General features: G+C 39.7%; 3 protein-coding genes across 3 annotated transcripts; 2 read left to right on the top strand and 1 right to left on the bottom strand.

The window, feature by feature from the left end:
• The first annotated feature begins 1,732 nt into the window (after positions 1–1,732).
• Positions 1,733–10,263, top strand: dnajc18 (DnaJ (Hsp40) homolog, subfamily C, member 18). Its single transcript, XM_026327941.2, has 8 exons — positions 1,733–2,381; positions 3,045–3,213; positions 5,264–5,409; positions 6,774–6,980; positions 7,319–7,434; positions 7,648–7,757; positions 7,845–8,017; positions 8,450–10,263. Exons 1-8 carry the CDS (start codon positions 2,255–2,257, stop codon positions 8,572–8,574), a joined length of 1,173 nt encoding a protein of 390 aa, XP_026183726.1. The 5' UTR covers positions 1,733–2,254; the 3' UTR covers positions 8,575–10,263.
• Positions 10,264–10,699: 436 nt separating this feature from the next.
• brd8a (bromodomain containing 8a) lies at positions 10,700–19,794 on the bottom strand. Its single transcript, XM_026327937.2, has 20 exons — positions 19,419–19,794; positions 18,998–19,094; positions 18,634–18,703; positions 18,454–18,503; positions 18,186–18,308; positions 18,010–18,090; positions 17,821–17,885; positions 17,196–17,338; positions 16,613–16,804; positions 15,727–15,808; positions 15,345–15,497; positions 15,017–15,156; positions 14,420–14,849; positions 14,209–14,246; positions 13,824–14,086; positions 13,516–13,608; positions 13,352–13,420; positions 12,877–13,159; positions 11,584–11,628; positions 10,700–11,331 (listed from the first exon to the last, which is right to left on the bottom strand). The coding sequence occupies exons 1-20, from the start codon at positions 19,459–19,461 to the stop codon at positions 11,272–11,274; spliced, it is 2,520 nt and encodes an 839-aa protein (XP_026183722.1). The 5' UTR covers positions 19,462–19,794; the 3' UTR covers positions 10,700–11,271.
• Positions 19,795–23,044: 3,250 nt separating this feature from the next.
• gng8 (guanine nucleotide binding protein (G protein), gamma 8) lies at positions 23,045–24,110 on the top strand. Its single transcript, XM_026327942.1, has 2 exons — positions 23,045–23,128; positions 23,982–24,110. The coding sequence occupies exons 1-2, from the start codon at positions 23,045–23,047 to the stop codon at positions 24,108–24,110; spliced, it is 213 nt and encodes a 70-aa protein (XP_026183727.1).
• Positions 24,111–24,574: the final 464 nt, after the last annotated feature.

Here is a 24,574-nt window from a genome sequence, read left to right as displayed (position 1 = left end):
CCTAAGAGTTACATAAAATACTACAACAGAGTGAAAAGGAAATTCTACAAATTTGCGAATGCATAAATTCCAAATATTTTTTTAATCATTTGGAAAAAAAGGATTTCAATAAGCCATCCTGAAATGTATTCAAGGGATTTAGAGAATTTGTCCTGACAAGAATTTCATTAATAAATGCTATTTTTGAGAACAGAGCTGATTTCTTTTGCTCTAAAAATCTATCGCAGATTGATTCAAAGTAGTCAGATGTACCTCCATTAAGAAAACTGAGCACAGTGTAACCCAGACATTTTGGTTGACCAATTCATTCATATTGCCTGTGTTAATCATATATCAATTCTCACTTTTCAAACCTAATTTCACTGTACAGTACGACAAAGAAACGGGCTGAGAAAAACCTTTATAACAAGTGCACCAAGACTGTGATCCCCCAACATAATAATAACAATAATTTAATTTCCAAATATTTGATGATAAGATTTGTTTGTGTCTTTCTGACAGACGAATAAAAAAGAAACAAAACTAAAAGAGTAAAAATTTTGGTTCTTTCAAAATACAAGACTTGAAAACCAGTGAAACCCCAGCCTCAAGGCAACATGCTATCGCATAAATTTCTAGAATTTCCTTTAATACATTAATATTTTTTCTACTTTATATTCTGTCTTTCTATTTAATGATAAGGGTTTATGAAGGAAGGATGGACAAACTGATTTTTAACACAGCATCTATGGTATGGAACGCATCAATGCATGCAATTAAGTTCCTAATTGTAATGTGAGATAATAATTGTGATAGTTGTGTTTCAAATAGTAAACTTGAATAATTTTATTTTTGAATTATATTTGTAGTTTTATTTGTCTTGTTTTATACATTTTATATATAGGCTTCCTTTGATTGTTTTGTCCATTTTTTTTTCATTCTGTTATTTCTTACCACTGCTTTTAATTTTATATTGATTTATCATATGCAGAGGTGTGACGCCTTGTGTTTTCTTTTTTTCTGTTGTACTGATGTACAGAAAATGTTCAATAGTGTGAATGAATATAATCTCAGTGAAAAGCAACTTTCAGGCTGCCAAAGCATGATAGCATGGTTTTCAGATGTAAATGAATTGGACACAAAGAAAATCATGTGTCACACTTACATTTAACAGGCAACATTGTACTCTGGTTATATTTACTGCTGATATTATTATTATTATTGTTACATTTAAGCTTATGGTTATTTTACTTCCTCTGTTTCTGGTTCTTGTATGGTCTACATGCATATTTCAGCAAACAAATGTAATGGATTTTATCTTGCAACATTTTTTATTATCTATGGAAACATGTTTTGGCATTTGACTTCCTAAACAATACACACATTGTAAGCATGCCCTATGGGACAATTCACATTTTTTTACTCTTGAATAAAATATGCATGAACAAAAATATGTTGCATAGTATCTATTCACCGATTAATGCTCCTTGAAACCCTGACTTACATCCACATACAACTCATGCAATAATAATGATATATGGTAAGTTGTAAAGCCTACTTGATCATGTAGACTGTTTGCCATTTTATGCATAAAACCTTACGCATAACAAATTTTTGGGGTTGTTTTTGTTTTCACTGTGCTTTTTAAGATTGCATTTTAAAAATTGATTCGCTTGGATTTGTACTTGAATGCATCACAAGTCGAAATCGGAGATACTCCTTTTATGCAAGACCTTGAATGCAGCAGCACCGTTGTACACCTGCAGATGTTACTCAGGTCAAAGCTCAAATAGGCGACATATACGAGACGATAGTGTTGTTCTTTAGAAAAAGAAGTGTGTGATATTGTAATGAGTAACACTTACAGTCGGGGTCAGGGTGGTGTTCTGCAGATTTCGACGTTCCCTCTACAGGATATGACGTCGCTCCCGTCTTGCCTCTACATGTCGTACATCGCATCCCGGGGTCACTTTAATTCAACAGGGTGCTTCTTTAAACGCACCTAAAACTGTTTGTTTGTTTTCGGGGGTTTCTGTTTTAAAATGGCCCAGACGGGAGCCTGTGTCCAGCCTGACGAGAAGCCCCGTCGTCTGCTGCTCGGATAGCGGCGCAGGGAAGGACCCGGCTGACGTTACGCAGCTGTCGGTGACCGGAGCTAGTCGGCTATCTAGCGTTAGCTGCAGCGGCTCTCCGCGCCATATGATCCCGACGCTCGGTGCACAGGCACAGACCTCTACACCCAGCGGATCCGCACAAATATCCCCGTAACGCTGACATGGACAAAGACGAGGCAGAGCGGCTGATAGACAAGGCGAAGCTGTGGCTGCGCTCAGGACGGAAGGACCGGGCGCTGCAGTTGTTACATGAAGCCCAGAAGATTTACCCCAGCACCCGGGCCAGAGGTAAAATTAGCTGACGCACATTCTGTAATGGCAGTGTGACTAGTGTTGGTCAACCAGCTAACTAACCCAACCTGTTAACTGTCTAACATATATTTCCACATGTCGGGATGGGTAGAAAGAACCCTTTTTTCCACATAGCTCTATTTTATCTATATGTTGTGTTAACGCTTGTGTTTTTTTTTTTTTTTTGCGCAGTTTCTTCAACTTGCATGCTGAAATTTAGGGTCCCTTCCCCCCTGTAGTTTACAGACAGCACCACAGACCGTGAGGCAGCGCGCACTGTCTTTTCAGTTGCGTTACTGCACTAAGGCCATAATACCCAGGGCAGTGAAGCTGTCATTGATCACTTCAACACAACAGCAGTTATACGCCACAGGGTCAGCAGTGTGTGTTTATTGTGCATCACTGTAATGTCCCATCAGAGATAGTATATATTCTGTTTGTTTGTTTTTTTCAGGCTTGTGATGGACAAACCTCTTATTGAGAAATGTCTTTTAATTCTATGTTAGTGCATCTGTATGTTTTTCATCTACCATATAGATTTCTGCTGGCCCAGTAACCATAGTTACCATGGTGATCTAATTTAAAACCAATACTTGTTGAAGCTTTCTGTATTTACATCTGGCTAATCCATTGACCTCAGACAGTTGTTGCTCTCTGTAGTGCTGATAGATGCCATAGCAAGGAACGGAGGCCCTGCCGCTCCAGAAACCAACCACGTCCCCCCACCTGCAGGCTGGAGGGACGAGGACATCAAAAAAAATGAGACGAGCAACGCAAGTGGAGACGAAAAGAAGAGCTACAGCGAGGAGCAGCGGCAGGGTGTTCTCAGGTGCACAGTGACTCCTCGCTCTTTTATCTTTCTTCCTCGCCACGTATCTGTTACATGGTCGTGGAGTTTTTAAAATCAAATATTTCCGTGTGCTGTTGATGCCTTGTCACTGAGTATCCCAGAACCATGAAGAAATAAACACTTCACAGTATTCCAGACCGGTCACTGAGAAACAGGTCTTTCCTAATAAATACAGTGGGTACGGAAAGTATTCAGACCCCTTTAAATTTTTCACTCTTTGTGTCATTGCAGCCATTTGCCAAAATCAAAAAAGTTCATTTTATTTCTCATTAATGTACACTCAGCACCCCATCTTGACAGAAAAAAACAGAAATGTAGAAATTTTTGCAAATTTATTAAAAAAGAAAAACTGAAATATCACATGGTCATAAGTATTCAGACCCTGTGCTCAGTATTGAGTAGAAGCACCCTTTTGAGCTAGCACGGCCATGAGTCTTCTTGGGAATGATGCATGTGAAGTTTTTCACACCTGGATTTGGGGATCCTCTGCCATTCTTCCTTGCAGATCCTCTCCAGTTCTGTCAGGTTGGATGGTGAACGTTGGTGGACAGCCATTTTCAGGTCTCTCCAGAGATGCTCAATTGGGTTTAGGTCAGGGCTCTGGCTGGGCCAGTCAAGAACGGTCACAGAGTTGTTCCGAAGCCACTCCTTTGTTATTTTAGCTGTGTGCTTAGGGTCATTGTCCTGTTGAAAGGTGAACCTTCGGCCCAGTCTGAGGTCCTGAGCACTCTGGAAGAGGATTTCTTCCAGGATATCTCTGTACTTGGCCGCGTTCATCTTTCCTTCAATTGCAACCAGTCGTCCTGTCCCTGCAGCTGAAAAACACCCCCACAACATGATGCTCCCACCACCATGTTTCACTGTAGGGATTGTATTGGGCTGGTAATGAGCAGTGCCTGGTTTTCTCCACACACACCGTTTAGAATTAACGCCAAAAAGTTCAATCTTGGTCTCATCAGACCAGAGAATCTTATTTCTCATGGTCTGGGAGTCCTTCATGTGTTTTTTGGCAAACTCTATGCAGGCTTTCATGTGTCTTGCACTGAGGAGAGGCTTCCGTCAGGCCCCTCTGCCATAAAGCCCCGACTGGTGGAGGGCTGCAGTGATAGTTGACTTTGTGGAACTTTCTCCCATGTCCCCACTGCATCTCTGGAGCTCAGCCACAGTGATCTTTGGGTTCTTCTTTACCTCTCTCACCAAGGCTCTTCTCCCACGATTGCTCAGTTTGGCTGGACGGCCAGGTCTAGGAAGAGTTCTGGTCGTCCCAAACTTTTTCCATTTGAGGATTATGGAGGCCACTGTGCTCTTAGGAACCTTGAGTGCTGCAGAAATTCTTTTGTAACCTTGGCCAGATCTGAGCCTTGCCACAGTTCTGTCTCTGAGCTCCTTGGGCAGTTCCTTCGACCTCATGATTCTCATTTGCTCTGACATGCACTGTGAGCTGTAAGGTCTTATATAGACAGGTGTGTGCCTTTCCTAATCAAGTCCAATCAGTTTAATTAAACACAGCTGGACTCCAATGAAGGAGCAGAACCATCTCAAGGAGGATCAGAAGAAATGGACAGCATGTGAGTTAAATATGAGTGTCACTGCAAAGGGTCTGAATACTTATGACCATGTGATATTTCAGTTTTTATGTTTTAATAAATTTGCAAAAATTTCTGCATTTCTTTTTTTTTCTGTCAAGATGGGGTGCTGAGTGTACATTAATGAGAAATAAAATGAACTTTTTTGATTTTGGCAAATGGCTGCAATGATACAACGAGTGAAAAATTTAAAGGGGTCTGAATACTTTCCGTACCCACTGTAGGAATAAAATTATATTAATATTATATGTGAGTCCTGTCAACAGCAGTGTTTTGGCTAGAAGTAAATGCGTATCATTAACCATTTACTTTTCATGTATTTGTGTCTTTGCAGGGAGATATAACACTGACTGTTGCATTAAGCTCTCTGTAAATGAGTCACCTCCTTTAGCTTTTCAGTATGGGGCTGTGTTTGATGTCTGTTTTATGCTTCTCTTTTGCAGAATAAAGAATTGCAAGGACTTTTATGAAATCCTTGGTGTTCCCAAAAATGCCAGCGATGAAGATTTAAAGAAGGCCTACAGGAAGTTGGCCCTGAAGTTTCACCCCGACAAGAACTTTGCTCCAGGAGCCACAGATGCTTTTAAAGGTAAGTTGTTTTTTTTAAGGAATAGTGCTTTTTTTTTTTTTTCCCTGTGAGATAAGTTAAGTCTAATTTCACTACATCAAAAATCCCTTTTTTTGTGACAGATTTTTGTTTTGCCAGTTTTAATTAGAGTAAAAGAATGTTTCTGTCGCATATTTTCTTTTTGTGAACAAATCCCACGGAAAGACCAATGAATGTATCCTACAAACAAGTACTACGTGCCTGTGTGTCCAGTGTCTGCTTTAGCTTCTTCGACTTGGGTGTGGAGCTCAATTTTTGTCCAAAAGCTGTTATAAACACATCAGTGAGTCACTTTTGTTCTAGGTGACAGGTGTTTTTTTTTATTATGAAAGATAGGGGAGCAGCAGTTTATCTATAAACAGTTCGCAGATGAAGAGTGACAGTGACTTTCACACTCTCTGAAAAGGAGTTTCTGGAAGGCAGTAGCCACTTTGCATGTTTGCACAAGCATTTCTGTAAATATGGCTCTGATTATCTACCAAAGAGAAGTAAGACAATGAAAATCTCTTAGTATAAACTTTTGTCACGCGTTATATCTTCAGAGGCTTCAGAATATATCCAGACACTTCACTTTTTGTACACTTTGGTGTTGTACACTTAATTTTAAATGGGTAAATTTTGAGCATGCACTCAATAACAAACAGTGACAAAGTGAAAATGTGTATTGCAAATTTATTTTAAAAATGCATAATCTGAAATATCAAATTCACAAAATTATTCAGACCATTTTCATGTGTTTCCCAGATACAGTGTTTGGAGTTCTGCCCAGAGAGTTCAGTTTTTGTCTCTTCAGACCAGAGAATCTTTTCTCCTTGTGCTGTCTTGAGTCCTTAAAACATGTCTTATGCCTTTTACCCAATGTCCCCAGTCTAGCCCCTCTACATTAGAGGTCTGATTGATGGGGTACTGCTGAGATACTCATCCCTACTGCAGGTTCTCTCATGTCTACAGTGAACTTCTATAGCTCTTTTAGTGAGTGGTGGGTTCTTGGTCACCTCTTTGAATAAGACCCTTTGTGCCCATTTACTCTGTTTGGCCACAATTACTGAACAATCAAAGCTTTAACAGTGGTTTTATACTTATTACCACAGTTTTATCACCAAACTTTACACACAGTTCCCTAGACTACATGACTTGGTTTTTGTCCTGCTTCTTTAAACTATGTCCAGTCTTTCCAGTAAATGGTTTGAATGCTTTTGTAAACAACAGATTTTTGTATGAGCAGTAATTACATTTCCTCAAAGGGCCATTGCAGTTTACACTATTTACTTTCTTTAGTGTCGTTGATGATTGTTTGGGTGACCTACTATGTGTGACGCCCATATTTTTCCCTCCTTTTCCAAAAGCAATAGGCAATGCATATGCGGTGCTGAGCAACCCAGAGAAGAGGCAGCAATATGATCAATATGGAGATCAGCCTGCAGCTTCAAACACACCCCAGCAGTCCAGCCACACTCACCATGGACACTACAGGAACTTTCACAGAGACTTTGAGGCGGACATTTCCCCTGAGGAGCTTTTCAACATTTTCTTCGGGGGAAGGTTTCCCACAGGTGAGCAGTCATTACAAGTGTCATTGTAGAACCAAATAAATAATCTGGGTTGGATGAATTAAGAGATTTGAAAATTGAAATTTATAATGACAACATTCCCGAATAAGCTGGCATTTCCATGTTTGTCTCTAACTCATTTCATGGTAACATGAATGAATCATGAATGGTGACCTGAAATTTTACATTTTTTTTAAATTTATTTAATCTTAAATGCTCTGTGATTATAAAATATCAGTTAACATTGTTATCAGGATAGCTTTTCCTGTTAGGCCTAGTTTGGAAATATTATTTAGGGTTTTGTGGAAGTGTAGGTGCTACAGAACTTTGTGTCTCTACAGGAAATATCCACGTGTACACCAACCAGGGAGCCTCCTACTCTCAGTTCTATCAGCCTCGCCGTCGACGTACTTATGAGAGACGCGAGGAGGTGGTGGTGGAAGACAACCAGAGTCAGGTCAGTGACTCACAAACCCCTGTGTTACCGCCACAGTATCATGTTGTGGAGATACATTCTAAGCTAATTCTAAGTGCCTTTATTGCTTTGGAAGATCTTACGTTTGCTTCAAAGCCACAAAAGGACCGTGCCGTGCATGAATACATTGTATCAGTGCAGCATAGATCCAGGACTGTGTGCTGTGTAATCTCTGCTGATTTTATCTTCCCACAGAACACCTTCACAGCACTCCTGCAGCTTCTCCCTGTGCTGGTGCTAATCCTCATCTCAGTGTTTACTCAGATGATGGCTACAAACCCACCCTATAGTCTCTTTTATAAACCGTGAGTCTGTCGCACCATCAATATTTTAAATAAAATCCCTAGCTTCCACTATGGCTGACACCATAGTTACAGTATGTTCGGTTTCAGGGCCATGGGCCTGGTGGTGTCCAGGGAAACACAGCACATGGGTGTACCATACTATGTGGATAAAGGTTTTGAGAAGGAATACCGTGGAGCTGCACTGGAGGAACTAGAGAAAACAATTGAAAGCGACTACATCGAACACCTACAGAACAGCTGCTGGAAAGAGAAACAGCAGAGTAAGTGAGCAGCTCGATTGGTTTAGAGTGTTTCATTTACACTTTAATAAAGCTCAAACCTTGGCACTACATGAAGCATTTAAAATTGTTTTCTGTGACATAAACTGACCCTGAAATTCACATGGCATCCAACTCACAACCTCACACACTCACACTCACTCCTATGGGCAATTTAGAGTCACCAATCAACCTGACATGCATGTTTTTGAACTGTGGGAGGAACCTGGAGTAAACCCACCAAGCAAGCACTGGTAGAACATGCAAACTCCACACAGACAGGTCCTTGACAGGTTGCGAACCCAGGGCATTCTTGCTGTGAGGCAACAGTGCTAACCACTCATCCACTGTGCTGCCCCACACCTTTTTCCTTTAAGTGGAATAAGGTTTTTAATTTTGATAATCTCCATTCTGTCATTGTCTTCTCCTTTTCAGAATCAGACTTGGCAAACCTCGGACAACTGTATCGCGATGAACGGCTAAAGCAGAAGGCAGAGTCGATGAGGCTGGACCACTGTGATAAACTGCAACGACTGGTTGGCCGCCAGAGAGGCAAATGAGGACTGTTTTAGAGGAGAGCACATTTCTTTACAGACTTTAAAATAATGCATTTTACCGAAGCGTGTTATTTATCCAATCTGGCCACTTTGTAGAGAAATTCCTTGGGGTACAGCGCAGGCAGTGGGAGATTATGCCGCTGGAAACAATGTGCCTTCTCTCCCCTTTGATGGTAGATAAGAGAGTTGCATGTTCGCTGCCATCCCTGGCTTGTGGTTGTGGTAGCAGCACCAAGTGCGAACTCACCGTGGCCATGTGTGTGATGTCTCAGAGCCTTTAAACTTTCTTATAGAAATGGCATGACATACGGGGTCTCCCTCCGGGGTTATGAAGATAGTTGTATGTTCATACATACAGAGGTTTTGTTTGTTTAGGTTTTTTTGTTTAACTATTTATTTTCTTGAACATTTTTGTGTCTTCATTTAAAGCTTAACTCCATTTATTTAACAGTAGAGTGAATGTTACTTGAGCATCTTGGCTCGTTTTTCTGTTGGAAGTTATTAAGTACAATGAATTAAATAATACTGTAGTCTTTGGACAAATCTGAGAGCTTCTTAATGAAAGGACCTTTTTATTTATGACTAAAACAGGGAAATTAGACTTTAGAAAGGACTAACATTTATACTGTGGATGATCTGTCAATTTGAGCTCTGGCACTATAGAACTGGGAGGTTCAGTGAGGGCAAATTTTACAAACCATGATCACATTTTCTGATTATGTTGATTATAAAAGGATGTACACTACTTGCCAAAAAGTGAGCTGTCTACTAGAGTAGAGCTTTCCACTACCTGCACTAATGCTTGAATAGTAATTTAATACATTGGTCATTAAAAGCTTCTGCCATTCAGGAACTTACATGTTTGAGGTTTAAGCCTGAAAAATGACTGTTGTGTGATGCAGAAAGAGGCTGTGTTTTGAAGAAGTAATTTTGAATATGTCCAACCAAAAAGCCCATTCATAGTACTGCTCAGTTTTCCTGGTGCACCTGCTAGATATCTGAACCTCACTGGTGAGCAGTATCTGTAACATTACCAGGGCTGAAATGGCAGGCAGTACCTTACGTTCATAAAACATGCACAAGCTTAATTTTGTTATCTGAAAAATGCCTTTCAGGCCAAATTTGTAAGTATTTAATAAAACCTGCACATTTCATTTATATATTTTATAAAGAAGACATTTTATTTTGAAAATCTAAACTTCAAGGGAATTTTATCCAGTTAAATATCTAAGGACACAACTTTCTCTCACAACTAAAAAACCACTTTTGACTCGGCATATTTGGCAGATCTTGTCATGAGCAGGATGCTATCTTGCAGTTAAGTTTGATTTTTTTTTTTTTAAATCTCAGATCCTATAAACATTAATGTTGCTGTGCACTAAGACTGCCAAACTGCCTTAGCTGTTCTCATATTTGTGAAATATTTAGGTTCATCTCAAGCACCTTTAGGTTATTATTTAGTCCTGTGTTCCGTATTACTGTTGCATGCACCCTAGTGAGAGTGTTTTATTAGTTGCATATTTATTTGTCGGCAAACATATCTTCACACTTACTGACATGCTAAATGTAAATAAAATATTCAGGTCCACGCTGTAATTCACAACCATGTAAAACATTTACTGTGAGACACAAATCAGGTTTTGGTATCAGTCAGTGTGGTAGACTATTAAAGATGTAACAACAGCAGTCTGACTTCATGGTGATTTAACTGTCTTTTAACTCTGGTATTCAGCACATTTGGGCTCATCACAATCTCGAACTGGGCTGTCAATCAAGGACGCCAAGCCAGTCAGCACAAAAAAAAAAATTTGTCCTTGAACATAGTAGTCTAAGATGTTTCTCTTAATAAAATGTAAAACTCGACAGAGTATTACTTTATCTGTAAGACAGTACTAAATCAAGATTTAAGCTGTCAAACTAATATAATCTTACCTCAGTGGTTGCTGTGAAAATGCTTTGTGCAAATTTAGTCTTAACATAGTAAGATGACATCTTATACAGTTTTATTGTTTTTAACATTTTAAAGTCCACACAAACAGTTCAATAACGCAATGTTTTGACACTGAAAGAAACACTGAAAGTGATAAGAATATGCATGTGGGTATTGTTCCACAGGAGGAAAACTTAAAGTAAATTCATCACAAAAAATACTGCTATATTTAAATGTGGCAAGTAAAAAAAATATTAAAACAATTTTTTTTTTCAGACCAGCAATGAAAATGTTTGTTTGAATCCCTCCTCCTCCCAGTCATTCAGGTTTTTGGGCTCTATCTGCAATTCTAGGTTAATCAGACTCTTTGGCCTTTGTTTTTTTTATACTATCACCACCATGGTGTATTTTTCAGAATCAACAACACTAATCCGGAGTTTAATCAGGTCCCAGTATAGACTCAAGCCCCTTTGTAGACAGTAAGCTTTATCTTCATTAATACAATTTTAAATTCAGAGCAGGCTAAGTTCTAGTGATCTGCAGCTACTATGAAAAGTCTGTCTTTTCAAATGCCACACTGTAATCTGAGATTATGCAGTATGTAATACACGTTTGCATGGCTGTGTCTGGCTGCCATCTACCTCTTTAATCTAGAGTGCAAATAAAGGTTACACAGCTCATTATGCAGAGTATGAGATTCGTCCAACTGGTGGTATTGCACCTCTCACTTTGACTCGATGACAATGCTGGAAAAACGTTTCATACTCTGTTCATTTCTTCATCTTGAGGTCGGCTTCTATGGCACAACGGCGCCCTCTGGTGCCCCCATCCTGCACTCGAGGAAAAACAACCAACTTGAGTCTACGTTCAAATTATGTGACTTCTGTCAGCCACTAGTGTTTCATGTAATAAACATTTGTGATTTAAGATATTACAGCCATGCATGACTCTACCAATTATAATATTAGACTGAATTCAGATCTATGCATTTACTACTACTAAACAGTTTTTACTTTCTTTGCTTCTGGAAAAACAAGACGAAACAAAGGGAAAGTTTAAAAAACTGTAATACAGGTACTTACAAAAAGTGAAAGTAGAAAGGCAGGAGAGGACATGGAGACTGTGTCCTGTAAGAGAAAAATGATGCAGATCACAACTGCAACTCAAAAGTACATTAAAGATCTGAAGGGGTAAAACTGACAGGAAAATACAACATATACGAGGAACTGTTGAAATAAGCTGTACGAGAACTATGAGAACATTATTCTGTATAAAGTGGTACATTGGCAAGGCGTAATTTAAATGTTTAGCATTCACCTCCTCACTACACTACTGCACTACAATTGCACTACTCATCCACATTGGACATTATAAGGAACATGCCAGAATATTGACCTCTATAACTACATACAACATATATGTCTGACATGGTCTTGTCAACTATTTTTCAGAGCATAGCAGGAAGTTTTATGAGTGCCAAACCAAATACTGGTTTAACATCATGGACTATGAAATATAGCTGGAAACTAGAAAATCTTTATTTTGCCAATGTGTTTCTATGCAGGGTGACTTACACAATGCATAAAAACCCAGCTGTAGTTTTTTTTTACACATTTGTCATATTGAAGATCTTATAAAAATCACCCTGCAAGTTCTTCAGTCAGTCCAATTGCCATACAAAAATCATGTATCTTTGACAAAAAAATAAATAAAAAAGCATATAGCTGACTAAATATGAACTGCAATTAATCAGGCCAAATATTTTCATTCCACTTTTGTAACACTAATGTAAAACACTAGCTTGAAGGTAAAATATCAATGTAAACACTTCCTGTATGCTTTGGTAAGAGTTGTGAGTAATGGTTTTTACAGCATTGTATTATTATATTGGTGCCTACCATTTTCCAAAGTGTAACATATGTTTTAAAACAGTTTTGGTTAGCCGTTGGCTGAAACCTATTTGAGATAAATACAAAGCACTGCACTGACTTTTTAAAATCATATTTTGTATAGAAATGCATTCAAACTGACAACAAAGGCTAGAGTCAGCTGTGAAAAAGCACTGCATTCATTAACTAATATAATTGTGAATAAGACTTTGGTGAATTCTTGCATTCTTCTGACAAAATGATTTTCACTCTGATGAATTAACCAGCAATTGAATGGTTCGAGCCTTAGTAAACTGATTTTTAGCAGAGCCCATGAACCTGGTGGTTTTCTGGCTGGTCAATACTTTAAAAATGAATGTCACACTTCAGAAAATGGACAGCAGATCTAGTTTATTATCACTGTCTTCTACCTTTAAGTCAGCCTGTTGTCTCACCCTTGTCTCTTCTTCTGTACTCTCTGCTTTTGTCAAAATTCTAGTGAAGCACCTTGTCAGTAGAGTCCTGTTTGCGCGAGCTCTCACGTCCCCTCAGACTCTTGGCGCTGATACCAGACTCTGATGTCTCCATGATGAGCTGGGTAGCTAGAAACTGCTGGATCTGCTCCAGGACATCACGCTGCATCTCCAGAGCCATGTGGTAAACGTCATGATCCAGGCTGTTGTACATGACAGCATTCTGAAACATCAGCATGATGTCCCTCTGGAACTCAGCGGTGGTCCGTATCAAACCAGTCTCAATGTTTTTTTTTATAGTGGCAAGGTCCATGGGCCTGGACCAGAGAAGAGGAGAGGAGGGATGAAAAAACAGTCCAGCTTGTGTGATGTGATGAGGTGTTAAATGTTGATTTCAAATAATCATTTAGCAAAAACATGAGCAATGATGCAAAAGGAACCACTATAAAAACTATTAGTTAAATGAAAGTAGCCATGAAATACAACCACAGCACACACACTCTGCTTACCTGTGCACAATACCGTGGTATCCAGGTGCAATTTCATCTGTTACTGGCTGCAGGAAGACATTTGCATACCTACAACATGTTTGCATAAAGTGCATCTGTTTCAGTAGACGCAAACAAAATATGAAAATATATGAGGGTGAGCATTAGTGGCTAATGTTACTGACCTGTGATTGGCTGCCGCACGCCACACCAGCATAATGGCTTTCTTCCAGATCTTGTGAGCCTGTATTGCTTCCAAGTCCTCACTGCACACAGAACTGCACAATAATGACATGTAAAAAAGAAGAGAGTACAAACATTAAGGTTACAAATAAGAGTACTACCAAGTGGGAACTGATCTTCAGAATGATACAATACGCAGCAGAAAATATAGCTTACTCAAAATCATTAGCACCACCTAGGGCACAATGTCACCATCACCATCATCTCTGACTGTTTCCTTTCTGTGTGTGCCTGAATGTGTTTTACTCACAACTGTGATGAGGCAGGACTGCTGGGGATTGAGTCTGCGGTTGTGTGAAGCTGAAGAGAAGAGGAAGCCGTGCGGAGGCTGTATCCATCCTCACTCTCACTGGCCGCAGGTTCAACCTCCCCGTCTGGCTCTGACAAGAATCCATCCACCCCATCTCCCTCTTCTTCTCCACACACTTCTGGCCTACTGGCCTCATTGTCCACTTTAGTCCCTGAGGCATTCTCTTCTCCCTCAACACTCATTCCAACCTCCACCTTCATCTCCTGCAAAGATGGAGAAAGATGCAGAGAGAATTAAACTGAGTGTGGGAATACAATGGAGATACACATTGCATTTCAGCACAGGAATTACAAGTAGCATGTTCGCTCTGTCCTCGTTGCTATACCTGGGGATGCTTTTCTGTCAGTGGACTATCTTCTAATACTGAGATAGAAAAGATAGAAAAGATGAATAATAAAAAGCAAATTATTTTGCTAAATACATCATTGCATGCAAACTGCACATTATAAAGCAAAGGAATACTAATATTTATACATAGGTATACATGCCATTATTGGATATATTTGATCTTTGCTGTGTCCACTTGTCATTCTCACATTTTATGTTAACATCCACTGAAATTTGGCTTTTATGTTGCACCGGGTCCCCAGCCTCTCTCATTGCCCCCGGCTGTGTAGGTGCTGCACTGTGGCAGTGCTCCAAACTCTTCAAGTTGCATGAGGATGAGGGGGTTGGAGGAAGGCTCCTTAGTCCCATGGAGAATACTGCAAGACAGTTATCCTGACTGTTGCACAGAGAGGACAGCGAAGCTGAAGCCCCACCCTGAAGTTCTAACACTTCTGTCTTTCCATCTAGACTACAGTGAGCAGATAAGGATTGTGGGACCTCTGTGGGCACTGTGGAGTGAGACTGACACTGGAAAGGCCCGGCTTCCCAGGCACCAGACAGAGCATGACCATTCTCTTCACAAAGGGACAGAGCAGCCTCTACTGCAGCTGCATCCAATGCGTCTGCAGCCTCATCTGCCTGTTGGAGAAAAGGCAGGAATTCAATTTATGATACATCTTGAAGAATACCCTTTAAAAAAACATGGTTCTTGCTCTTGCAGATCATGATGTGCCTAAATCTGTATGTCATGAATGCTTTGGTTCATAATCCGACTGTTGTGGAATATGCTTTTTGCATTTTTGCACCTTGTCCTCAATGATGGCAATAATGTCCCCCACTGTCTTCAGGTCCAGCTCATCACCCATGTAGGACACAGTCACATCCTCCTCACTGAGCTCTGGCACCTTATCCTCTAAGGAGACAGTTGGTGCCACCCCATCCACCTCTGCACACAGACAAAAACTGATTTTCAACTGTTTAAACTAGCAGCAGTAGGAGTCTGTGAAAGCATTAATGTTGACCTCAAAATAAATGCAATTAATCAGACAGTAGACATAGACAGTAAGGCTGCTGAGTCGTTAAGCCTGCGGATCGAACCCATAGCAGTCTGGATATGGCTTAAAGTTGACAGACCTGTACATGCTGATGCTGTAGAGTCAACAGGAACAGGAGTGTCAGAGGAGAGAGGAGCACTGGAGGAGACAGAGTCTCCACTGATTATGAAACCAATCGGGGCAGAAAACTGGGTGGGACCTGCCTCTAGGAGACGGGACAACATTGGGGCACCTGCCATGCAAACATTTATTCACACAGGGACACACAAACCACAGAGTGTAGACAAATCAGTGGAGGTGTTCAGCTAGCCAATGTATGAGCAAGCTTTCATATACATTTAGGATTCAAGGCATACATTTTAACAATTATGACATGTTAATTAAAGTGAGTATGCCTATAAAAAGTAGTCAACACTCTTGACCTTTTTTGCTGCCAGAAGAAATCTTTCAAGTATTTGTACCTGTTGCCTGAGAGAGAGGTGGAGCCAGCTGCAAGTCCTGTGCTCCTATCTTATTACCAGTAGACACTTCACCCTCCCCGATCTGGTATATAAACGCATAAAAGCATGTCAAACATGTAGTGTGTCTGTTTAAGACTAATGAAAGTGATATTTTGATGCCAATCCACACACAGCAATCAATTATGTCAAAGCGATAAAAGAAACAAATGCAAAACAGATTTAGTGATGTCTTAACTATCACATGGAAAATTTATTTTTATTTATTGAAGTTATCTCATTTCAAGAAAACAAGGTAAAATATACCCTGGCTGAATGTACTTTTTTCAATCATACAGTCTTTTAGACTTTCAAAGACAGACTAACCAAATCCTGATTCCAAATACATGAAACTTAAGTTTAGGTTTCAGAGTACACATCACTAAAGATAGAAATAATAACAGGACAATAACCAAGCATAGTCATAACATGGCAATAGCTTTATATTGAAATACAAATTATAGCACAGCCTATGACAACACCTGAAACCATTCAAAATGGAGAGGAATGAACTGAAGACTGTTGCCCACCCATCCAAATTTAAAAACATTTGAGCAAATCTAAAATATCCAAATGTTGAGATGTCCTGACACAAAATCAGACTGTGTTAAATATCTAACAACATTTCTGTATTCCAAATCAATAAGATTTTCAAAAATCACTAAAATCTGAACCATTAGGAAAAATAAAGCTACACAGTTAAACAAAAAACCACAAAACACAATGGAACAATAAATGAACAGTAACTCTACAAATGATGAGATTAAGATGGGATGCCCCTGCAGAATTGAACCTATTAATTACAGCGCTTGGCACTGTTGGCGTATTACAGTGAGTGCTCGCAACATACCAGTCTGGAATTTGAGGCCAAGATACTGCCTTTCTTGAGTAACTCTGACAGGAGTGGAGATGGTGGTGGTGTGGCTTTCTGACCCAGGAGCTTCTTTTGGGTGGTGTCATCTAGAAGTGACCCATGGCTAATGTCATCGTTAGCAGGTCCAGAAGACTCAGCAAATGTTATTAACCTGGCTGACCCTGAAGCCTAGATACAGGAAGAAGGAAACATGAAAATATATTGCCACACCAATCTAGTAATGCTCTTCTTCTGTGTTTGTTTCCCATTTAAATAAATGTTCAAGCACATGAGAATCATTCTGAACAACAACTAATATTTTAATTCAGTTTTAATGCTTCATAAGAGTGCTGGCAAGTTATCTTTTACATTGGTCATAGCACAAGGATTATGATATTTAAAATAACTAGACAACAGCAAATCTAAACATTGTTGCACACAAGACTGGTGTGCAGTAGTCTTGACAGAAACACTACACATAGTACAAATGCCAGCAAAAGTTTGGAAATGTTCCATGAGGAGGTATAACTATTGAAAAGTAGGGCAGACTTTAAGTACCCTTCAACCTTCACCGACTTACATTCTTTGAGGATGCAAAGTCCAGTGTCAAGCACTCGACAGGCTCACCAGGAGAGAACTCATGGCCTGGGGAGCTACAGCCTGAGGGTGAATGCATACTGACACCAGGCACTCGCTTAGGCATGTTCTTTGCCACCTGTCTGGCTGGAAGAGGGAGTGGCAGCAAAGACAGGAATTTCTTATGAGTCACGCAAAAATTATGACAGGACTGGCACAAAAACAGACACAGACAACCATTCATGCCCACACTCACACCTATGCAATTTAGGGTCACCGTTTAACCTAAATGCACCAATGCAGGCACATGAAGAATATGCAAACTGGTTGGCTGGTAGATTCACACAGCACTAACCACAGCTGCCACCAATTCTTCCAATCCAAAAAAGGAATGTTAACTGCAGGCGAGCTGTCACACTAATGTCAAGGAAGACAAATGACTGAATCTGACTACATGCACATAAAAAAAAATAACAACTTACAATAAAATCTCATATGTTTATAATGGCCATTGCACACACTGTGCTCTTTTCTACAAGTATGCATGCTATTTAATGAATTAAAATACTGAAACATAAATCTATACTTCTGTTTCCCCCCAAAACATCCTTTAAAAGTAAAGGAGATACCCTGATAAGAAGCATTTGTGTTTTTTCTTTTCAGCTCTGCTTCCTCCGCCTCCATTTTCTTCTTCCTGACGGACACACATACAATTACCTGATATTGCTTAACATTAGAGGATGTTTCATGTCTAAGATTTACAAAGAGAAAGAGATTAACTGTATCATTGTGTATATAGAAGGCTTGTTGCTTCTTACTGGAGAATGTCCTCCCATAACTCCTCCAGTTTGGAATCTAGATGTCCTGCTTGAATCAGTTCAGCCTCTCTCTTCAGCCTCCTATGAAAACAGCAACACATCAGCCAGTCACAGTGATGCAGTTTATGATGCAATAACGGTGACGTATTGTTAAAAGCTGCAGCATGTTTCTGTACCTGTGCTTCTCCTGTGTCTCTTTAATCAACTTCTTCAGTTCATCAATCCTCTCAGCCGTCAGCCTGCGTACTATGACATCCTCCACTGTCTCCACCACTTCACCTTTTTCACCACGCTTCCTCCTAAAGGAAACAAATACATTAACAGTGAACATTGCTGGCATATACATTGTCAATGCATGTATCAAACAACACGTACACGTGTAACCTGTTTTACTTTGCAAGTCTACAAAAGCATGCCAGAGGTAAAATTCACTTAGGGGCTCACTTTGGGGCCTCAGTTGTTTCCAGGAGCTCAGAGTACTTGGAGGCACAGTGCTGTGAGGAGCCAAAGGAGAATCGAAAACAGCTTGTGACAGGATAAAAACACAATTTTGCAAACCTACTGCAGAGATCATGACTTTGGTGTTTGTGTGCTCCAGTGAAACGAGCGTGAATATTTTCATACCTTTTGAGAGAACCAGTCAGGTGGTCGTCCAGGTTCTGCAAACGGTTTAATAGCTCGACTGACAGATACCCTGTTGAGATGATGAAATGTTGTAGGACAATCTAAAATTAATTACATATTCATGACTTTTAAGTCCTAAACAGCCTAACATTAATATGATATATTATTGTAGTATGTTTTTCTGCCCCAGAGTAAAATTCTGTACATACACTGCTTTATATACACCCATATTTAGCAGGTTATCTTTGAAATATCATCTAACACTATAAATGATTGTTTATGACTATAAAACAAAGACCTATGACAAAAAAATGACAATAAATATCACAGTTTTAGACTCATTTAGGAAAACAGGAGAAAATACCAGTTCTGGTCTCCACTCTTCATGACAGATGTTGCCAAACACAGCTTCTCCCTCACTGACCATGGCTCTGTTGGTCCAGTGACAAGCAGCTTGTGTTCTGTGGACACAACAAACTGTACAGTTTAACAAAGCCTCTAACTTCAGGTGTTTGCCCCGTCTTTGTCAGGCCTGGTGGTATCGACATCATCCTCATCTTCATGTTTCATGCCCACTAGAGCTGCCCACCAGACATCCATGGTGTCAGTGGAAACAGTGATGACAGCCATGAATCCCCCCCCACACACACACACACTCTCTCTCACACACACTCCCCCCCTCCTGCAGGGAGTGGAGGTTGCTCTGTAGGAAGTTTTAACATCAGGACGCCCTCGCCGTTAACGGGCACCGTGTCATGACATTGCCATGTACCGACCATACTCACTTCCAGCCCCGTTTGCCATCTTCCTGTCATCCCGACATCCCATACATCTCGGTGGAGAGACACCCAGCGGTCAACAACGCTGGCGAGACGAGAAAGCGATAATTGCACATAAAATCACGGATGTTACCATCAGTGAGGGTTACGACGAGGATGTTTTACCAGCTAACCTAGTTAGCAAAGCCCGGTCACCGGTACAGGCTCACCGCTAGCTGTCGGTAACTTAGGGATAAACTAGCTAGCTAGCTCAGATGCTACACACGGCTTTCTCCGCAAAGTGTCTCCAAAAAAGAAATAAATACAAAACGTTTAATTTCGCCTTAACTTCAACAGAGTCTGTGTTACCGAGCACCAGCCAGACGAGAAAAAGTGGTTTACAGTTTAGACAGTAAGGTTATTTTTCCTCTGAGCCCAGCAGTGATACACGCCCACCACAGTAATGATGGTACGACCCTGGTGATGGTGAATATTGGAAACTCTGTGGACTCGCTTGTTTTACACGGTGACTCAAACATGGATTATTTCTGGCTATAGAATAATAATAATAATAATGGAAGATTTAATAATATGGAAGATTTAAAATACAATTTATAATATATATAATATAATATTTTATATCTGAAAATAACATTTGGCTTTCAGATTAATTTAAATTCTTTGTGAAATGACTTTTCACTGGGGGCAGCATGGTGGGTGAGTGGTTAGCACTGTTGTCTCATAGCAAGAAGGTTCCTGGTTTGAAACCCGTCAGGGGCCTTTCTGTGTGGAGTTTGCATGTTCTCCCTGTGCTTGTGTGGGTTTTCTCCAGGTACTCTGGTTTCCTCCCACAGTCCAAAAACATGTATGTCAGGTTGATTGGTGACTCTAAATTCCCCATAGGAGTGAGTGTGAGTGTGTGAGGTTGTTTGTCTCTATGTGGCCCTGTGATGGACTGGTGACCTGTCCAGGGTGTACCCCTGCCTTTCACCCAGAGAGCTGGGATAGGCTCCTGCAGATCCCTGTGACCCTGGTTAAGGAATAAGCAGGTATAGATAATGAATGGATGGATGAGTGACACATCTGCAGACACCAGGAGTCTAGCCACCTAACTGTTGAAAAGAATAACTGTCTGTGTTGCTTTCTGTGTTAAAAGTGCTGCAAAGGCCCCCAAAAATCATGATTTTCCCAAAAACCTCTTGCTTTAGAGCCAAATGTTTTTCACCGCTAGAATCCCAACATCTTCTCGAACAGACACTTTGTCCAGACATGAGGATGATGCCCTGAGAGCAGGTTAGACTGAGGAAAAGACATGACCTATACTTATTGAGAGGGTGACTATATTGACTGACTGCTAGGGTCACAGCTCCTAGCACTCAGTCAATAAAAAAAATTAAGCAGAACTGTTGTTTGAAACGTGCACTCAAAAACATGCATCCCCACAATCAAAAAAAATACTAGACTAGAGCAGAGGTCATGAAAACAGTCAGTAGCCAGACCATTGCTCACTTATATATATATATACCGTAAAGACTGTACAGCCTATTTTGTTGACAGGAAGCAATGCCGCCGTGGTTTAAAGTTGTTTGCCAGTGGATGTACTCTGTTTTAACTCTAATAGTGACTGTTGTAGAGGTAAGTGGTCTCTGTTCTCCTACGATGTGGCTTCTGAACAACATGAGAGAGAGGGAATGCTAAATAGTGAAAGTTTCTGCAAGTCCAGTAAATTGAATTATGCAACATAACAATGGACAAATTATATTTTTGGGCCACTGGTGACAAGAGGTTGGTAAGGTGGAGCAGTGACTCCTGGTCCTGTATCCTCCACAGAGAGAGGCAATTACTACAGGGAAACAAATGTTAATGAGGCACTTGACATTTAACTCCATAACACTGCCACTTTACCCCCCACTGCTGTGTGGAATAACTGTTAGCTCTCTAGGGAAGACTGGCTGCCTTATAGAGGATAGCTGCAGCATCAGACAAATAATTATGTCGCCCATGAAAACTCACACCTTGACAAAAACCCACTCACTTAACTTGCGAACTTACAATTGTTTAAATTGTGTTTTTATCCAGTGCTCTTGTGGATTTTCTGTAGGAAAGCATTTGCTGTGTTTCTGAGCCATCATAGTTTTTCATTGTTCACATTGCATACACCCTCTTGAAACACATGGGCATATTACCTGTGAATTGTAGGTTTAGCGCTATTGCACAGTAAAGCTGCACAATGCTCAAAGACCCACACGTTTCATTGGAACTACAGTTAAAACCTAAAATACAAAATTCAAAACATGCTAGGGAAGAAGCAATATATCCAAATATAAATTTTCTTCCTGTGTCACCTTGTGGCCCAATGTATCACATTAGCTGTTAAGCCCTTTTTTTTAGATGCAATAGTAGCATTCTTAGTGCTTGGTGGTATCATATGCACATAAAAAAGACATGTCCAAGATTTGATATTCATTTAAGAATGAATTCCAACCTGGTAAATTAATTAATGTCATAAAAAAACAACCTTTTCTCTTGAGACCTTCTTCATTATAGTCTAATGCCTTTTCAAATGACTGTCGGGTGCTAAAAGAAAACACATCCGTATATTAAATAATACTATTTAGTATTTAAATCTAATCCCGGCTCAGGCTCTTTTGAAAGCTATCTTTAATGTTTCTCCTCAGAGCACAAGCTCATCTATTATCTCAGGTAAGTGAGTGATAGAGACTCAAGAGATGAAGGTCACACCACATGTTGCCTTTAACTGCCTCACTGAGCCAATCCTGGGGGCAGAACCACAGCTAATTATTTGAAGGAGGGAGCCTATTGAAGCCTTCCTCCTCATCTTGGCATTAATCTCACTTCATTTGTTATTGTAAGTTGGTGTGGAGGACCCTGTCGAAGCAGACTTTTATTCCAGGAGCCCAATTGCAGTCAGTCCTGTGGTGAGTGATATTAATTACTATAAATTAATATAGATTCAGAAAAAAATGCACTATATTTACTTTTGATGCATGGAAACAGTTTGTCTCAGACAACATACCTCTATATATCACTGCATGTGTGCAGCATATTTCACAAGTGCAAACTATATTAGTGTTTAGAAATTGTTTATATTAATAGAAATGAAAGAAATTTCATTCTCACTGAAACAAATCAATTTCTTATTAACAAATAATACTTATTTACTGTCTAAGAGGTTCAGCACGTTTAATCTTTCACATCTGTGCAAACAACTCAGCTACATAATAGCAGCTGTGTGAAAACAATGGGGAGATTAATAGATATTTTATATATATTGCAGTGTATCACAAACATGTTGATCAAGATCATCAAGTTAATGCTAGGTGCATTTACATTCTCAGCTAATAGATGATCCCCTCCCTGGGGAGATCTGCGGTGCCTCCCCTCCTCTACCTTCTACCTTTGAGACTCACTCTGTGCCACTGGCAGCTGAGACCCAGGGAGCAGAATTAACAAGCAAATTGAAACAGGCTCTAATCATGGCACACATATTTCTAATAATCTGCCACACCCTGTGTAGTTAGTTCATATTATTTATTCAGCTTCTTAATATGATGATGCATATTATTTTTCTCTGATAAGTGAACATTTTATGTGTTGCTGCAGGCTGGCTGATTTTAGCGGGAACGGGCAGGATGTCTAACAACATGGCCAAGATTGCAGATGCCCGTAAGACAGTAGAACAATTGAAACTGGAAGTCAACATAGAAAGGATGATGGTGAGTCGGCACATTACTGCAGAACACAGCCAAGTAACTATGGAACTTTTTAGCACATAATGCTTTAGACTGCTCAATATGGAACATATATTTTTATAGTCAAAAATGTAAGGTTTAGGCACTAAAAAGACAGAGGGCATGCTTTTAAACTAGATAAATTGTTTTTCATTTATTAATTAGCTTAATTCAAAGACCAGTAAAGGAAACAAAACCTAAATCTAATCAAAATTTCCAGCCCAACACTTTTGTCTTTGGTTTGACCTGCACATGGTTTCTCCTGGTACTTTGCAGCACCTTGGAGAAGCTGCTGCAGAGCTTCTGTAAAATCAGCCTGTCTCAGTGTTTCTGTCTCTTCATGTGATCCCAGACTCCACATTGCTGAGATCAGGACCCTGTAGGGGTCAGACCATCTGCTGCAGGACTTCTGGTTACCTCTTACCTCTGAAAATAGTTCTGCATGAACTCTACTGGCTTCTTTACGGATTTGTTGTCCTGCACAAAAACTTGATGGTGTTGCGTGATAAGAATATAAAACAACTAAAGTGCCTAAAACTTCTGCACAGAACATGAATGTGTTCTTCCTGAAAAGTGGTGCGTTTTTAACAAGTAGCTTATCACATATCAGCGAATGCAAAGTTTACATTCCAACCAATACTATCATGTTTTGTTTTGTTTTTTTTTTTTGTTTTGAATTCTCAGACCACTTCAATCAGATAAACTGGCTTCCTTTCTCTAAGTGATATAATATTTAAAGAGCATATATATATATTATGTGCTTTGGGTGTATGGTAAAAGATGATTAAACTATCCCCTGCTTTTTTGACATATATCTTAATGCAGCCTTTTTGTACAGGTATCCAAAGCAGCAGCTGAGCTGATGGCCTACTGTGAAGCTCATGCCAAAGAGGACCCCCTGGTGACACCAGTACCTTCTTCTGAGAACCCATTTCGGGAAAAGAGATTATTTTGTGTAATACTTTAACTCCAGTACATATATACAAGATAAACACATTCACACTTTAATCCTTTTTACAACATTGTTTTGGAATTAAAGTAGGATTTTAGTGACTACCTGAAGAATGCTCATCATTTGAACATGTCAGTGACAGCAATAAAGAGTCATTGAAAATAAGTACAAAGTTCATTCAACCTGTTTGTTGCCTCTCCTCATTCACACAGCTTACATATTAACTAATCTTTAGAACTACTGTGAATTATAAATGAATTATGTTCTGTGCACTAAAGCTTGACATTTTTGATACTTACATATAATTAATATTTTAAACTAGCTGTAAGGTATTACATTTAAAGGTAAAACAATAAATCATACTAAACTTTTGTTCACACAGTCTTCTCCACTCTAAATATATCTCCTCCACATCATATTTTTACAGTGTGAAAGAAATTCCAAATACTTAAGGTGAGACAGACATGTGTTAAAAGTAA

The sequence above is a fragment of the Mastacembelus armatus genome, chromosome 14, assembly GCF_900324485.2.
Source record: "Mastacembelus armatus chromosome 14, fMasArm1.2, whole genome shotgun sequence".
NCBI classification, from domain to species: domain Eukaryota; kingdom Metazoa; phylum Chordata; class Actinopteri; order Synbranchiformes; family Mastacembelidae; genus Mastacembelus; species Mastacembelus armatus.
This window is presented reverse-complemented; position numbering and strand designations above follow the sequence as displayed.

Excerpts from the sequence above, each read along its gene's own strand:
- dnajc18 (XM_026327941.2), top strand. The coding sequence starts at position 2,255 with ATGGACAAAGACGAGGCAGAGCGGCTGATAGACAAGGCGAAGCTGTGG. Across the intron at positions 7,758-7,844 it reads TATAGTCTCTTTTATAAACC|GGCCATGGGCCTGGTGGTGT; the intron begins GTGAGTCTGTCG and ends GTTCGGTTTCAG. Across the intron at positions 8,018-8,449 it reads CTGGAAAGAGAAACAGCAGA|AATCAGACTTGGCAAACCTC; the intron begins GTAAGTGAGCAG and ends TCTCCTTTTCAG.
- brd8a (XM_026327937.2), bottom strand. The coding sequence starts at position 19,461 with ATGGGATGTCGGGATGACAGGAAGATGGCAAACGGGGCTGGAA. Across the intron at positions 15,809-16,612 it reads TGGCCTCAAATTCCAGACTG|ATCGGGGAGGGTGAAGTGTC; the intron begins GTATGTTGCGAG and ends TTTATATACCAG. Across the intron at positions 15,498-15,726 it reads ACCTCTCTCTCAGGCAACAG|GTGCCCCAATGTTGTCCCGT; the intron begins GTACAAATACTT and ends TTTGCATGGCAG.
- gng8 (XM_026327942.1), top strand. The coding sequence starts at position 23,045 with ATGTCTAACAACATGGCCAAGATTGCAGATGCCCGTAAGACAGTAGAA. Across the intron at positions 23,129-23,981 it reads TCAACATAGAAAGGATGATG|GTATCCAAAGCAGCAGCTGA; the intron begins GTGAGTCGGCAC and ends CTTTTTGTACAG.